At 40.6% G+C, this 16,436-nt stretch overlaps 1 protein-coding gene and 1 long non-coding RNA gene across 3 annotated transcripts in view; one reads left to right on the top strand and one right to left on the bottom strand.

Annotated features, from left to right (window-relative positions):
• The first annotated feature begins 3,126 nt into the window (after positions 1 to 3,126).
• On the top strand, positions 3,127 to 12,603 carry LOC306913420. Of its 2 annotated transcripts, XR_013788531.1 has the most exons (4): positions 3,129 to 3,266; positions 5,854 to 5,956; positions 8,022 to 8,173; positions 12,431 to 12,603. It is a non-coding gene; the product is annotated as an uncharacterized lncRNA (long non-coding RNA). The 2 variants fall into 2 exon arrangements; XR_013788530.1 differs by lacking the exon at positions 5,854 to 5,956 and having other exon boundaries at positions 3,127 to 3,266.
• A 686-nt stretch (positions 12,604 to 13,289) lies between these two features.
• The window catches only part of espn (espin), a gene marked incomplete at both ends in the record, with an annotated part of 55,433 nt that continues 52,286 nt past the window's right edge, over positions 13,290 to 16,436 (bottom strand). The window contains one exon of the mRNA XM_079515331.1: positions 13,290 to 15,290. Coding sequence (XP_079371457.1) covers positions 13,290 to 15,290 — 2,001 coding nt within the window. The remainder of the gene's footprint in view (positions 15,291 to 16,436) is intronic.

Consider the following 16,436-nt stretch of genomic DNA (forward strand, 5'->3'; position numbering starts at 1 on the left):
GTGACAATCAACAAGTCAACAAGTCAAACGTAGCCCACTTCGGTAGAGGGACGGTGGACGAATACTGCAACTATTCACTGACTACAGGGTACAGGTGACTATATAGAAGTGTATATTTATGTCTCTAAATGTTATGAATTGAACAAGGTGGACCCTCTTGTGAACAAGTGTAGTGCTTTATTGGGTCGTCCACTCAGTTAAGTTTTTTTTGTTGTGCTTGAAATGTACTGTAATTCTGCAAACTGTTACTAAATACAATCAATCAAGGTTATGAAGTTGTTTACATAGTCGACTTGTGTTGTATCGGATTGGTTCGTTGTTTTGTCTCAAATGTCGGGTATACTATGGCCTGTAGTGTGTGTGTGTGTGTGTGTGTGTGTGTGTATATATAGAGCTGAGTTTCCTCCATCAGTTTTATGATTGACCTCCAGAAGTTGTAATTTAACTACCTTTGACAACCCAAGGGCGTCCTCTGGTGTTCCGAATCATACACTGCAATTTGGTTCACAACAATCATGCCCCTATACATTTATATGGATTGTAATTTAACATACAATTCCCAAATTATTTAGTATAGGTACGAATTAAAAGCAGTTCAGACATATTGTATGATTAAAGATTTATTTATTAACCTTTGTCATCCTGAAAATATAGCTTTATACATTAGGCAGGCTAATACACCAACATTCTTATTCTATGTAAGCGAGGGTGAAATCAGTTACATGTTTTGAAACAATGACACAACAAAGTATTGAGGGTTACTATATACAGAGTTTATAGAAAATCAAATGGCAAATTATGTTTACATTGTTCTCAATTTCAAACATCAATATGGCATCCAATGAAAGTTAATCAGAATATTTCCAAATGATTGCTCAACAAGGGCCATGCCGTTTTCAAGATGACAGTACGATGTGTACACCACAGCTACTGTATATAGATACCTATACTGCTTCCAACATAAATGAAGTAAACAAATAATTGTACATTTTGACAATTATCTTCCAACATGCATTGAAATACATTCAGAAAGACACATCCGGCACAATCCTGAGGTCTAATAAGTCTAGAGATAATATAATAATTTATGCTCTACAAAGACCATAATGTGTGTGAAAAATAATGTCCACACCCCCAGCGATTATATGGAGATTATATAGATTTGTTTGAAACCAAGGAAGGCATTGTTGAAAATCTGCATTTGGAGGGAAATCACACAGCAAAACGGTTAATAAAAGTAGCTGTTTTATAGTAGTGCATATGTGGATTTTGTCACAAACACATTTTCTTTTCCAAAGCTCTACCCATGTTGCATTCATTAATTGCAAAGTTGATCGTGTGATACTCTGGTTTCATTATAAAATTTAAATGCAGTTTATCCATTTTGTAATATATATTTCCACCTGAACTTATTTTCAGTCAATTTCAGACTAAGTTGATTTTGAGAGTTTTGGAAAGCAAAAGTCTTAGATAAAGCACTTCTTAAACAGCAACAAATAATGTGTATGGTTTTCAGGACAGCAACACATTGTTATTAAAGTACAGTCGGTGTCATTGTGAATATCTCATTCTGGAACTCTCTCCGCTGTAAATACACACAGACATAATTTATATGTGAGAGCCTCACTCACTCTTTTCAGTCCGTAAGGAAATCTGCTCATCAAACATTTAGCCCCTAGGTTAGTAGGACAAGGCCCGAAATAGGACACAGTCCAAACTGACCAAAGGTCGTTTCTATACCTTTAGAGTTTACACAGAGTCTTCAGTGTGCAGAATGCAGATGAGAAGCATCGACTAGATGGTGTTTTTCTGTACACTTGCTTCATTAAATAAAATCAACTATTAAAAATAGAAATCTTGCATGTTCATATTGAGTTCATATAGTATTATGTAATTCCTCTCTCAGGGCCCCAAGTGAATAGAACACCCATGAGACCTGTTGCGCAAGCTCACAACATTCACAATAATCACGATGGCAATGTCATAATAATATAATATAATATAATATAATGTTGGACATTTAGGACATAGAAAAATATGCAATTATAACAGTGGATGTCTTTTGCCCACTGATAATTAAACAATGACTACATTTCAAGTTGCATTACTACATGATCTGTGTAGGATTTCAAATAAGATATTGATGTGTTCAACAACATGAAAAAAATATAGTTGGGCCAGAAATATACAAATTAATTCATAACACAGTATTAGGATGTATTTTCTTACAAGGTCTTCATTTCTGGCAATAACATGAAACAATGTAGAATTTTCTGCTATAAGCTTAGTACAAATACCTCATTACTAAAGTAAATTCTATCACTGGACAGTGGGATGCTGTCTATGCTTTAGTTGATTCAAGTGGTAAGCTGTTGTTTAATATGTCAACCAGTATGCCACCTTGGTATAAAAACCTATATATTTTTTGTAGATTTAGACTTCCATTCTCTGTATATGGGTAACTGTGGCTGGTGAGGGAAAATAATGTAAATGCAATTACATTTTCCCAATGGCAAAAGTGACAACTTTGATAATACCAGAAGCATGCGAGAACAGTACATCTGCTACAAGCTTCCAATCGATTAGCTTCTAAAAATTACTATAAATCAAACTGTATCATTACCATATCTGATACTAACGATCACCTTCATATCATTCACATACTGTACATCCAGGTTCAGCCCATGTCTTGGACAGAAAAGGATGGAACACATCTATTCAATTCGCTAACATAGTCCATTGAATCCGATACTACTAATGTTAATGGAGGGGGGGGGGGGGGGGGGGTTGCGTCCATCGATGATCATTGATGAGACTTCGAAGGAGAAGCTTGTTGGTTGCACCAGTTTATTTTTCAGGCTAGTTGAACTTTCAAAGCCAAAGCCAGTATGTTCTTGTGGCAACCATAGATACCTGGTTCAGAGAGGAGAAACACTTCCCCTCTGGTACAGTATGTGTTACAGTGTGGTTGGTACAAAGGACATAAGGTGGATGGTATTCAGTGACGGGGAAAGAGGTATGGGAGGTGTACACAGTCTTGGGCGGTCGAACTGTGAGGGCTGGGGTGTGGACTGGAAGGAGAAGACTGAGCTCACTGTTTGGCTATGTCCCCTTTCTTCAGGATCATCTGCCTCTGCCAGGGTGCTAGCTTGGTCTCATCATAGCCCAGGGTCCGTAGTCGCTCCAGTTCGGTCTTCTCCTCCCTCTCCTTGGCCAGTTTGTGCTGCTCCTCTTCTTTTCTGAATGAAACCATGAAGTACGTGTCGGTGAGTAGTAGTCCTACATTCTTTCTACATTGTTAATTTTACTCTATACTTTTGAGTGTAGAATCTTTAATGTGAATACAATGGATAATTTATTATTACCTCCACTTACTGTTCTACTGCACTGATTCATGTGCATGGAATGCGAGTGACAATTACTGGCCAGCAGATGGAACCCTTAGTCTCTAGTTCAGAGTCCATGTTTCAGCCCCAGTTCAAACAAATGGAGACCTATTTGATCTATGTAGCATATTATGTATATTTTTGAGGGGCGTTAGCCCTTCCTATGTCCAGCTTTGAGGGGGTAAACACAAATATTGTCCTAACACAAACCTTAACTGCCACTGACAATGAATGGACAGTTTTGAGCGTTTGTGTAAACACAAACATTGTGTAAACACAAATATTGAAGGCGAAGGTGAGAATGCAAATTGTGATTGGCCGGGATGAGATGATGTATGATGATAAGAGCTCCCCTCACTTCAGATGGGTGTGATTTTATTTTTATGTGGGTAGGCCTATCCGAAGTCCAAGCATTAACAATACCGACTGAGATGTTTTTGGCATTTTGTGATATTGGTTCACATCACTTCACCCCCCAAAAATTACTTATTTCTATCAATTACACACCCCATGAAGGCTTGAATTCATGGAGATTTTCTTGTTTTTGTCACATTCTAAGCCAATGATTTGATGACCGGCGGCAGGGTTCCAGACCTGAGTTTTTCACCAACATCCCGGAACCGTTCCAAAATACAATTTGAACCGTCCCAAAGTGAATGTATACAGTCCCAATTTCTTTTTCTTTTTAATGTTGATGTTATTCTAACCATTCACACTAATGTGAGGGCAGAACATATAACAGTTATTTAAAGACTTCCAGCGTTGCTTTTGAAAGTGGCAGTAAGGAATCATAATAGGTATCAAGGTATCATAATAATCCTTGATAAATGCATTAATCCTTGAAGTAAATGCCTTCTTAGAATCTTTAGATCAGCCCCAGAGGGGTAACCAAAATTTTTGGAGGGGTTGCCAGTTGCATTTCTGAATATGTGCAAAGTAATGAAAATCTGTTAATAAAGTTAATATTTTAGTAAAAGCACAGTCACAATACAGAATATTTAGGTAATTAGTAGGTAAAAGCTTTCGGTCTGCGTGTGTGGCACTGAAAACTTAGTTTTTCACTGACGTGCGTCAGAACCTCAGGCTCAGACACAGGGCTGATCAATGCACAGCCTCAACTTGCCCACTGTGATCTTCTCACTTGCGGGTCGAAGTTGTCAGTGTGGGGTGTTAGGTTAACACCTCTGGTGTTGGGTGTGTGATATCTTTTTATGGATCTTAATTATCTTACCAATAGCAGGATGCTAGCACATTGTTCCATCCACCGTCCACAGGCTGTTGAGAGCCACTGTTTCATGTTTTCATTTGCGACAGTTTTCTTACATATATTAACTTTTGGCTGTTATCATATGAAAGTTTTTGAGTGGTGCAACCACTCCTATAGACAGCTATTTGTGTGGCTGGGTCTGTCCCTATGTCCGAGCACGGAAATAGCGTTATAGCGTTTGTTCACCACCAAGTGTCACTGTTTCACAGCCTAACACACAGACACACACAGGCCAGGGGGGAGAGCTTGTACAGTACAGTACAGTACAGTACAGTACAGTACAGTACAGTACAGTACAGTACAGTACAGTACAGTACAGTACAGTACAGTACAGTACAGTACAGTACAGTACAGTACCACTCACTTCAGATGGGTCTGATTTTTTTTTATGTGGAAAAGGGAGGGGTACATCTTTCTCTTTGTGCTGCAGGGAGCGCTGAGCCTGTGTGAATGGTCTGTCTGCCTGTTCTCCCTTGTTTTAGTTTATTTATTTATTGTTTTATAAAAAAATTCTCCTGTTCAAATAACACAGCATTTTTCTGACTACATGAGGGTACAGACTGCTGCACCTGTTTGCGGGTTTCTCTCTGCAGTAATAGTTTGCAGTAATAGTTTGTGGCTGAAGTGTTGCCGGTGCCGCTGCAACATTTATGCAGCGCTGCTAGTCTTATGCTACCCGTAGGTGCGCACGATATGCACATTTTCAGTGCAGAGATCAATTTATGTCCAAAATTGTTATTTTATAGTCCCTGCATGGGATGTAGGGACCTCCTTAGTCTGGAGCCCTGCGGAGTCAGTCGACATTAACATATTTCCGCTGGTCATCAAATTATTGCTTAAGAATGCGACAAAAACAATTAACATGAATTCAAGGCTTCGTGGTGTGTAGAAATGATAGAAACTAAGTACTACTCTGTGGCTTTAACTGTGGTTTTAAATGTGCCATAACAGAATAAAATCAAATAAACAACAGCAATAAATGAAAGTTAAATCTTACCTTTTCTGTTCCCTGCATTGTCCAACCAAGAAAAAGAAACAGAAAAACAAAACAAAAAAAACGTTATTTCTGTCACCAAAATAATAAATATAAAAATCATATAAATAAATAATAAATAGTAAACAATCCATCTACCAAACTATCTTTGGTTAGTTACATACCTCTCCTCATCCATCTTCTTCTTCATAATGTCCCTCCTCCAGGCTGGCATCGATGCCAGGCGTGCTGCCTCCTCTTCAACCTAGAAGAGTGGGCAGAGCAGGTGCAGATGACAGATGTATGTGACAGACAGGAGCGCATATAGCAGTGAGTAAAGAATCATTGTCATAATGCCAACCCCTCTGTCTCACTTATGTTCACCTATGAAAAGCATCATCCTTAAATCTGCATATTATTTCAAATTAACTCTACAGTAGCATCCCTATTCTGGATGTGTCGTATGCAAAAGTTTAAGCAAAAATAGGCGAAAATTGATAGGTGTCTGAAAATGGCAGATCTACAAGCTCACAACACGTTGCAATGCGACACGGTGTGAGCTTATAGATCGTCTGTTTTTGGTAAAGATATTTGCCGTAGAAAGAAGAAAGGGGACTCATCATAGACCAATGGGGGACCCTTGTCAACGTAGTATTCTGCCTGCAAAGCCAAAGTGCAGTAACTATGCTTTTGGACACACCAACCTTTGTGTATCCCAAAAGTCAAATTAGCCTTCGTGACTTTGGGGAATAAACAATTACCTCAAGAACAGATAGTGTAATATAATTTATATGCTGATATCTCATTTGGCTGACCAGTTGAAATACTAAACCCATTTTTCAGTGAAACTTCTGTTTGTATTTACTGCACTTTGTAGGGCAGTATATAAAGTGCAATTTTTTTAATCAGTGATTTCTAAATTGAAACAGTGGAAAGCCATAAAATACATATACATTCGTTTAAATTTGTTGACTTGATTGATTGACTGCCCCCTCCCCCCCATAGACATGAAAAGGTAGACACCTCCTTTGGCACTGGGGAGTTTGTATCTCGAGAGGAGGCAAGCTTCTGTGACGCACACGGAAGCTTGCCACGCTTCCGCGTGCGTCACAGAAGGGGACCTTCGGTAGGCCAATCAGAGGCAATGAAAAATGTTGTTTTCTCATGCCAATAAAGCTCCTTTGGATTTAAGTCCCAGAAAAGACGCGCTGTGATTGGCCAGTAGTCACTTGAGTGGCAGAGACGCAGCATGCCTTCCGCACTTCCGCTCGACTTCCGTATTACAGTGCGATGAGGCATCTAGGTTTTTATATCTATGGTCCCCTCTACCACAACCAGCTCACAATATCTATGGTCCACAAGGCTGCATTCATTACACATTGGTTAAATCCTTGGCAGCATCCAATGTGTGGCCATCAACAGCCATATGTCTTCAAGTGTACTTGAGTCATTGAACCTAAATCCTCACCATTAGTTTAATTGTGAGTGTCAAAATGGACCATTAAGGGTGCGGTCACAACAAACGTAATGCTTTTCAATGGGAACGGAGCATTTTGTTGCCATTTACGGATTTCTGCAAAAAAGGAAAGAACGCTCCATTCCAATTGAAAAGCACTAGCAGAATTAAAGGTCTTGTGAATGCAGGGTCAATTTCTATAGTCAGCGTTAAACTGATAATGAGGATTTTACTGTGTGCAGGTTTTTAGCAAACTGAAAGAAAGAAATTAATATAAAAAATATAAAAAATAGCAGATCTACAAGCTTGTGTGTTTTGAGCTTTTTTTTTCTACTTTTGTGTGACATACAGTAGAATGACGAAGGAGGGCATTAATTACGAAAAAATCACACCTGTGTGAACTGAGTGGTGCAAGGTCTTATATAGCCTGATCAGCTGTGGTCTGACGTAATGTCAGTGACCATAGTAACCATGCTAATTTGTTTGGGTCCCACGTACAGGTACACACACGTACAGGTACACACATACATAGACACAAACATAGATACAGACAAAGCTGGTTGTTGGAGTGGTTTGCACCACTCAAAAAAAGGGTAAAATACGGAGATGAGAGGTTTCTGCCTGACAATAATGCAATGTGGCCCTCTGGAGTGAGTGTGGAACTAGTGGCCCTCTCCAACTTCAGAGTTGCCCACCCCTGATTTACAGCAAACACAGGTCACAGTAGTAAACCTTTCTGTGGCATTTATCAAAATGACATAATGCCATTTAGCCACACATGGACTGGACACAGTCTAACAGCGCATGCATGCACACACACACACACACACACACACACACACACACACACACACACACACACACACACACACACACACACACACACACACACACACACAGTAGTAGTGCACTGTAACCAGATCGTTTTCTCTTTTTCAGAATGTAAGTATCGGTGGAATCAATGAGAGAGAACGAGAAGAGAGAGGGGGGCCAGGGAGCCATCTTGCATTTCTCATCTTCCACTAACTAGATATACATTACCCCTTTGCATCGTTTTTCGCCAAGCATTTCACTTTGCCAACAGTATCCAGGTAAGCTAGCTGCTGCACATTTAATTTTTAATGATTCCCTTGAATCCCTTGGGAATTACAGAATGTAAAAAAAAAAAAAAAAATACAAGACAAGACAAGAAAAACCCTGATGGATGGATGTCTTTAAATGATCAATTGTTGCTTTGGTCAGATGTGTGTTACATTGTAATGGGCCACACCTTTCCTGTTCACACCAGTTATTACATTTGGGTACAAGCCAAGGATTTCCATTTGTCCCGGCGGAGTCACCCATGGCTGCGTGGGTGTAATGTCGTTTAGGGCCTATCACACATACAATGTCTCAGACCCCTTGTTGAAAATAGGCAGCAATGTAACAATGTGTGCAACTAGTCACTACTAGTTAAGCACTAGTTAGGCTACTAGTGTGTAATTCGGGGTTTCTCAAAGCGTGTGCCATGACGCAAGTCCAGGGCTGCCTCAGAATACTTTGATAATATTTGGAATTGATCAATGTGTCACTTCAGTTTAAACCCTCCACTTTGAAAGACGGACCACCAAACCTCCTTGCCAAAAATAGCCAATTTACATGCTTGTAGATCTGCTATTTGATAATAATAATAATAATAATAATAATGGATGTACTCATAACACAAACAGTAGTTTATGTGAATTGATCACATGAAATAAACGCGACCGGTCTGTAAAGACCTTTAACTTTAACCACATGATCCTATTCAGGGCATGTCACAATCGTCTAATATTAGCTGAATTATGAATATAGGCAAACATTTGAATTAAAATCCACCATCTTGGAATTTCCAGTCTCGAACAGCAACCGGAAAGGGCAGCGAGGGTTAGAATCAATTTTAATATTTATGGGACCATAATATGCAAAACGCATATCCAGCTACACTGGATATATATATATGTTTTTTGTGATAATTGAAAAGAGTTTAAACTAGTGATTGAAAAAAATCTAAATATCCAGTGAGACTAATGGCATGATGAAATGGCTTCTGCAACCTGCAGGAGTGGAAATAGTGTCATAAACACTAACTCGCACAGCGGACATGTTGGCATTTTGCAATGAAAAATCACACTTGTGGGAAGTGAGCGGTAACCTGGGTTCCCCCCCCACTGGGGGAACCCAGTGTACTCTCTGCTGCCCCATCTGGCGGAGTCAGGTTAAGTGAGCGGTGCCTTTCATCACAATGATGATGTCAACAACATGACGTCACAGACATTTCGTGCTCAAGCGGACATTCCGTGCTCAAACGGACAGACAGACAGACTGGCATTTCATTAACTTAATGGCAAGATGGCCGACATGTGAATATGGTGAATTAGCTTTATTTTCAAAACCGGATCCTTGCCGCCTGGTTGTGACATACAAGTTAAAGGAGAATTCCATGCCAGAAGGCTTTCTTACCTTTCTTACCTTTCGTTGTAGTTGTTACGTCCCCACCAAAGAGGTCCAGGTGTTTTTTTGTGCAAAAACTCCTTATTGGCTATTTCCCCAACCATAAGCCCTCAATGAATTGCATTGAATTGAATGGGAATTGAATGGGGCTATGGGGTGTTGTGCTAATTCGCTTATTTCCACCGAAATAAGTAGTAAAGTGTGCCGCTTGGGATATTATTTACATTATGAAGAGAGGATATATACGAAAAATTATAATTTTGAGCGATGGAAATAAGCAAATTAGCACAACACCCCAATGCTCCATCCAATTCCCATTCAATGCAATGCAATTCATTTAGGGCTTATGGTAGGGGAAATAGCCAATAAGGAGCTTTTGCACAAAATAACACCTGGACCTCTTTGGTGGGGACGTAACAACTACAAATAAAGGTAAGAAAGCCTTCTAGCATGGAATTCTCCTTTAATACCATCATCACCTTGTACATCAGCTATTTTCAGCTAAGAGATTTTTGTGTAGAGGGAAAAAGTAGAGGACCTCTGAAGGCCTGTGACAATTTGAGATTTGAGACAAGTCAATATCCGTTCGGGGATATGACATACCGAATCCCTACCTCTCTCACCCCTCTCTCTCTATCTTGGCTCCCTCTCCCTCTCCCCCTCTCTCACTCGGCTCCACAGGGATTTATTTTCCTGCTGATTTGTCTGGTTTCCAGGATACTTCTAACCTGACTCCGCCAGATGGGGCAGCAGAGAGTACACTGGGTTCCCCCCTCCTGCTCCCACCTGGGAACTCTCAGGCAGACTTGATGCCCGGCCACAAAACGGCCTGGCCAATCAGCGGCAGCTAGAGGCGGGATCAAGGCAGCAGGAGGGGGGAACCCAGTGTACTCTCTGCTGCCCCATCTGGCGGAGTCAGGTTAGGATACTTCTGGCTCTCCCCTTTTCTCTCTCCCCTTCTGTCTTTCCCTCTCTCTCTGCTCCCCTATCTCTCTCTCCCCTTCTGTCTTTCCCTCTCTCTCTGCTCCCCTATCTCTCTCTCCCCTTCTGTCTTTCCCTCTCTCTCTGCTCCCCTATCTCTCTCTCCCTCGTCTCTCGCCGCCTTCCGTCTCTCATCCGCGTCTATCTGCCACTTATATAAATAACGGGTGTCCCCTGTGGCTCACCCGTTATGCAATGCTCAGCCAATCGAAGCGCAGAATGGCAAACTTTCCAGCTAATCACAGTGAGCAATATCTGCGGACGATTTCGTCCTCAAATTTGGTGCTGAAATCTTGAGGACACAATTACTAAAATTATTAGATTAGATAATCGCTGTTATTTTTTCATAATCGTTTCCATGTTGAGAAGGGTTAATACATATAACCTGTTGCGTTGTGCTCTTGTACATCGGCTATTTACAAGAACACATTTTGAGTATAAAATATTAAATATGGTGTATTTTGGCCATAATATTTTTTTTATTTTGATTATTGGTGTGGGTCATTTCTTTGTGTATTTATGTTTTTGTCATATCTGCCCTGTGCAACTTTTGCTTACAAGGCTTAAAAGCCACACAATTCAATCGTTAATCGCAATTACTTGTATTGCAATAAATGTTCAAGTAAAATGTCATAATCGTGACAGCCCTAGACCTCCGGGGTACCTGGGTCTACAGAAGAATATAGGCTTTAAAAGTAAATGAACTCAAAACCACTTTATTTGAGATGTTAACAGATATAAATTAGTTGTTTGTGATGTAAGACAATTTCTTCATAGTTTTGTGAATTGGTATCATGCCTCTATTTTATCATTGGATATTTGCTCACGTTTGTAGCCTACGTTTTATCCGCTTTTATTCATTTTAATGTTTTTTTATAAATGGGGCGTGGGCTGAGCTTCAACGTGCTGAGGAAAGAAAATGCTGAAAGTTGAATCAATGAATTAAGACCAATTTATTTGTTTGTTCTTAGTAAATAGACTGCACCCTCTATACTGTATGGCTAATGTAGTCAATTATGACTCTAACTCCAGCATACACATTTATGTGTACTATGTCAACATAAATGCGTATGGTTACCAGGTAATTGCCTCCAATTCTGAACCACAGAGTAAATCAAGAGTCAACTCAGAGCCTGCTTATAGCTCCTGTAAGCTCTGTGTAGCATGACAGTTGGTATAGTATTTAGTACGTAAGAGGGTTATTTGACTGAGATCTTAAGGTTGGAATGAAGCTACAATGAGACTACGATGGCTCTCTCCACACGTATGACTTTCACAGTGTAGGATTACACGTTGTAATGTTTCATGCTCACTCACGTGAAACGAATGAAGGAACGTTTAGTGATGAAGTCTGATTGCTGTTCATCTTATTGTACGGTGTCATGTTGAACATGTGTTTCAGACGGTGGTGTCCTTTTAAGAGAAAACGCGGCCATAATATGACTCGTTGTTTTAGTTCTTTTAGGATAGAAATAAGTGGAAAACGTATGAAAACATTCACAAGCTTTATTTCTAACAAACAATTTAAAAACCAGGCAAATTAGCAACACAAATTAAAAAAAAAGGAAATCAATTCTCAATAACGTCTATATCAAATTATAACATCATAATAAAAAGTTACATAAAAAATGTGTAGTATACTGTATATGTATACAGTATGTATACTGTAGTCTGTAATACAGGCATTAGCTTTAATCCTTGTCTCATAAAAAGAGGACTCCAATAATTTGTGCATTCTCAATTTCAAATTAAAGAATGCTTTTACAAAATCCTATCTTTCCGAAGGAACATACAGTAGGCCTATACATGTTTAGTATGTTTACATTCAATCAGTGCTATTTATAATCTTGTAAATCTATACTGAAAGGCACACATTGTATCTACATGAATCTAAGGTCACAGACCTGGGACCAAGGACAGCATATAAGCCTTTGAGTAATCTTAGACTCCAGCGAACTCAACACTGAAGACCTACTTCCATGCAACAAACAGCACTTGAAGTACCGTATTAACTCTTTCTCTACTGACTGGCTACTGACTGAGAAGAAAGGGTTCAAGTGTATTAAGTCATCAGGTATATTATGTATTATATCATTTTATTAGCTGTCTTTGAGTTTGACTCTGAAAGGCATGTAGGCCACTTTCATCAAAATGTCATATTCCAGAGTCACTGAGGTCACCCAAAACTAACATTCTCACGGTCTTAGATTTCACCATTAAATGCAGTTTTAAGTATTTATGGTGTTTTACATGGTGCATAAAACCAGGTTTGCAATATATATTTTATATAAGTTCTCTCTCCATTTCATTAAAACATATTCTGAACATTATCAAACATGATCAGCACGTTATGGCAAATTGTTTACTAAAAACACAATTCTATTAAAAGACGTGTTGTGGCAAAAGTCAAAAATATTTTGTTCAATACACAATTAAAAATGTGATGGTTGCAGCAATTTAACACGTCACCTGACATTTTAAATTGCATTCTCCATCCATTATTACATGCTGTACTGTATACAGTATGTGAATGGGAAGACTAACAGTCACACCACACCTAAGTGGATTCTATTTGCTCTACTTTAAGTCCCTTACTGTTACATGAAGCCTTGACGCTAACACACTAGATTAGGTTTCTCTCCCAGCCTATCCTTCTGTGGCATCGATGAGCCTGCCTTGCATGGCTTCACTCTCTGCTCCTTCCAAGTTATTTGGGCATTTGGTGTTTTTTCACATGGCGTGTTCACTCAATTGTCAAATATCGAAAAGCTCCTTTTCCTTTTCTTTCCAGAAAGCGAAGCTTCGGTCAATATATCTGATGATCTCCTCGTTGCTGAACTCTTTCAGCTCATAGATGACTTTGATGGAGTCTTCATTCGGCTCCTCTCTGGGTGGAGGTTTATCAGTAACGGGAGGAACATCCTTTATTGGAGCCAGCTCCGGATTCTCCATTTGCACAGCTGCCACAGTATGCTGTGCTGTTTCTGTTGTAGACTTCTGAGCAACATTACTGTTCTGTACTTTACTTGTCACATCAGAATGCACAGGTCCCTTTACTGACTTTTGATCAGCGAATGTTACATCTTTTTTAGTATTCTCCACCTTCTGACTGGTGTCATGAGTTGTGGGTTTTGCGCTACTCTGTGCATCAATAGGTTGCCCTGATTGGGAATCCTCTGGTGCAGGTGGGGCAGTTGGAGCTGAATATGGTGGAGGAGGTGGGGGATGTGTCGGTGGTGGAGGTGGTGGTTCTTGCATAATGGACACTTCAGGAGAAACAGAATGTAGAGAAGCAGTCATCATACCTCCCCCATCAGGGGAGTTTCCAAAGTACTTAAGCTTTATGTCTTCAAAGCCATCTGACCAGTCTCGCTTCCCTTTCTCGATCTCCTCCATGACCTCTTTGTAGAACTGCCGAATGACCTCCCACGTATGGCTGCCAAGGCGGTCAAACATCTCATAACACAGGAGGTGACGGAACTTGCGTTCTTTGCGGGTCATGCTCATTTCCAGAAGCTGGAAGTAGCCGAGCATGAAGAGATCAAGAGTCAAGCTCTCGTAGCTGACAGGCACTCCGTTGATGTGTGGCAAGAAGTGCTCGGGCCAGTAGATCATCTGCGCACGGCTGAGCCTGCGGATCTGGCGTGTGGGCACTTGGCTCATGATTGTCCTCCAGTGGCCAAGAAGGTTGCCTACAACCTGCTCTGACTTCATGAAGAGGAGGAGCTTGTCATCCTCACTCTGCACCCCACCCACCTGTGCACTGAATTGATTGTAATCATCCTCCCTAACATCTAGATAATTCCCTCTCCTGCCGGTATGTTTGGGCCGGTAAGACTCAGAGAGGGTGTACTTCCGCCAGTGTTCAAGAAACAGGAAGACAATCCTCTCCTTCCTCATTTCAATGCATTCTTGGACATAGCTTAGATCTGTTTGCACCTCCAAAGTTCTAGTCAGCTGATTTTCACTTAGAACAGGGTCTGATGACAGAACCTGGTTGAACTGTTCCATGTTATTCGAAGCCATTACCCCAGAGGACGCATATGTCTTAGGAGCATGGGATGCAGTTATTATAGGTTCCTCTACAAGAGGCAAGACTGATTCCTCCACTGGAGGCAAATGTCCATTGAGATGACTGGTTGACTCACTGACCACAGGCAGTGACCTTTTGCGTTTGTACACCCTGTTAGCTTGGTCAATTGGAGCCTGTGGCTGACTCTGGATTTCATAGTTGGCCTTGAGGTTCTTCACAGACACGCCACACTGCTTTATCTCCATCTCCACCTCTTCCCTAGAGAAGGACTGCGATCGTCCTTTATAGCCAGTGGCACCTGATGCTGCCGGGCTTGATGATCCTGGATTGTTCTTTGCTTCTCCCTGAGATAATCCATTGTCTATTAGATCCAAGATGTCTGTTGGCTTGCCTCCGAGGGTGGCGAGGAGAATGGCCATGTTCTTGAGTAAGGTGGAAATCCTGCTGCACCAGGCTGGCAGGTCTTCTGCCTTGCCATGTACTTGCTTTGGATGGACTGAGAAGTTCTCATGGTTGAGAGCGGGTAAGAGTTGATGAAGCTCTCGCTCTAGTTCCGCCAGCTCCTTCTCCACCGCAGTGACCTTGTGCATAACCTGAATGTTCTCGATTTGCTTCTCGATGCGGATGAGGTCGGCTTCTGTCATCAGCTCCCCAAATGGGCCCAACATGGCTTTGTGGGTGTGGGAGTAGTGCCATTCATGTGGCTGGTAGAGTCCACTTGCAAACTAAATCAGAGGTCAAGGGAGACCAAAAAACAAGAGGGGAAGGAAGGGGGAGGGGGGGTTCCTTCAGCCGGGGGTTCCTGGTGTGAACACACACGCTTCAGTGCAAATCTTCCTCAGCACACAGGATTTACATGGATTTAGTGGTGCAATGGCACTGCCTGATTATACACATAATGCCCCTTACATCAGTTCAGAGTCAAAGGTAAAGAGGGCTTTGTCCTTCTCGAACATAAGGTGGAAATATCATATAAATATCATAATATTTTGAATGATCAAGCAGCCTCTGAATCATAGTGTTACTGATTTACATTGTGTCTACATTTTTACATTGCAGACATAGTACGTCATCTACTGTCCTAGCTCTTTAATACTACTCTGATTTGCCTCTAACATTTTAACAAAAAGGTAGAGGCAGGTTACATTTCTAGGTTACTTTCCACTTTCCGAGTGGTAAAAAACTTGCAAGGAAAATCTCTTTGAAAGAGATGGCATTGGAACTTCAAGGACACCACATGGACATTTCATCTTGCAGATGACTAAAGTGCTACTCAAATACAGGGTAGTATCAAATAGTGATTGACCTGCAGTGTGAATAGGCCCGGCATCACACCACTGAACCAGCATGTAACAACTTAGAGCTGCATGGCCCATCACCAAACACTGGTCACCACTGTGAGGCTGGTAGCCAAGTGTGCCATTGCCGTGATGGGCATTGTAGCCAAGTGTCCAATTCACTGCACTTCACAGGGTCTCTAGCCAGGCACAGCTAGGCTATGAAAATATGAAAGAAAGGAAAACATGCATAGAAGAGAATTCTTGCGCACATGGATGCGACTTTAAGAGACTGATCATCATTTTTAAGAGAAACAATTTGGATTATTTGTGGAAAAGTAAACTAATCTGTGTAAGTAACTGTAGTGAATATATGGGAAACTGTGTGTGCTGATTTTATTTTTACCTGTAATATTTGAGGAGATTTACTGTTAATCACCTCAGTTCAAATGATTATGACAACAGATTGGAAAATAAACTAAAAGTAGAAATACTGTAGTTCTGTTCTAAAACAAGCTCATTAACTTAATTATCTACTGTTCTATTAGTACCAGGCAGGCTTAGACATGTAACTGAATGCAGAATATTTGA

This window comes from Electrona antarctica, assembly GCF_951216825.1.
Source record: "Electrona antarctica genome assembly, chromosome: 2".
In the NCBI taxonomy this organism is placed as follows: domain Eukaryota; kingdom Metazoa; phylum Chordata; class Actinopteri; order Myctophiformes; family Myctophidae; genus Electrona; species Electrona antarctica.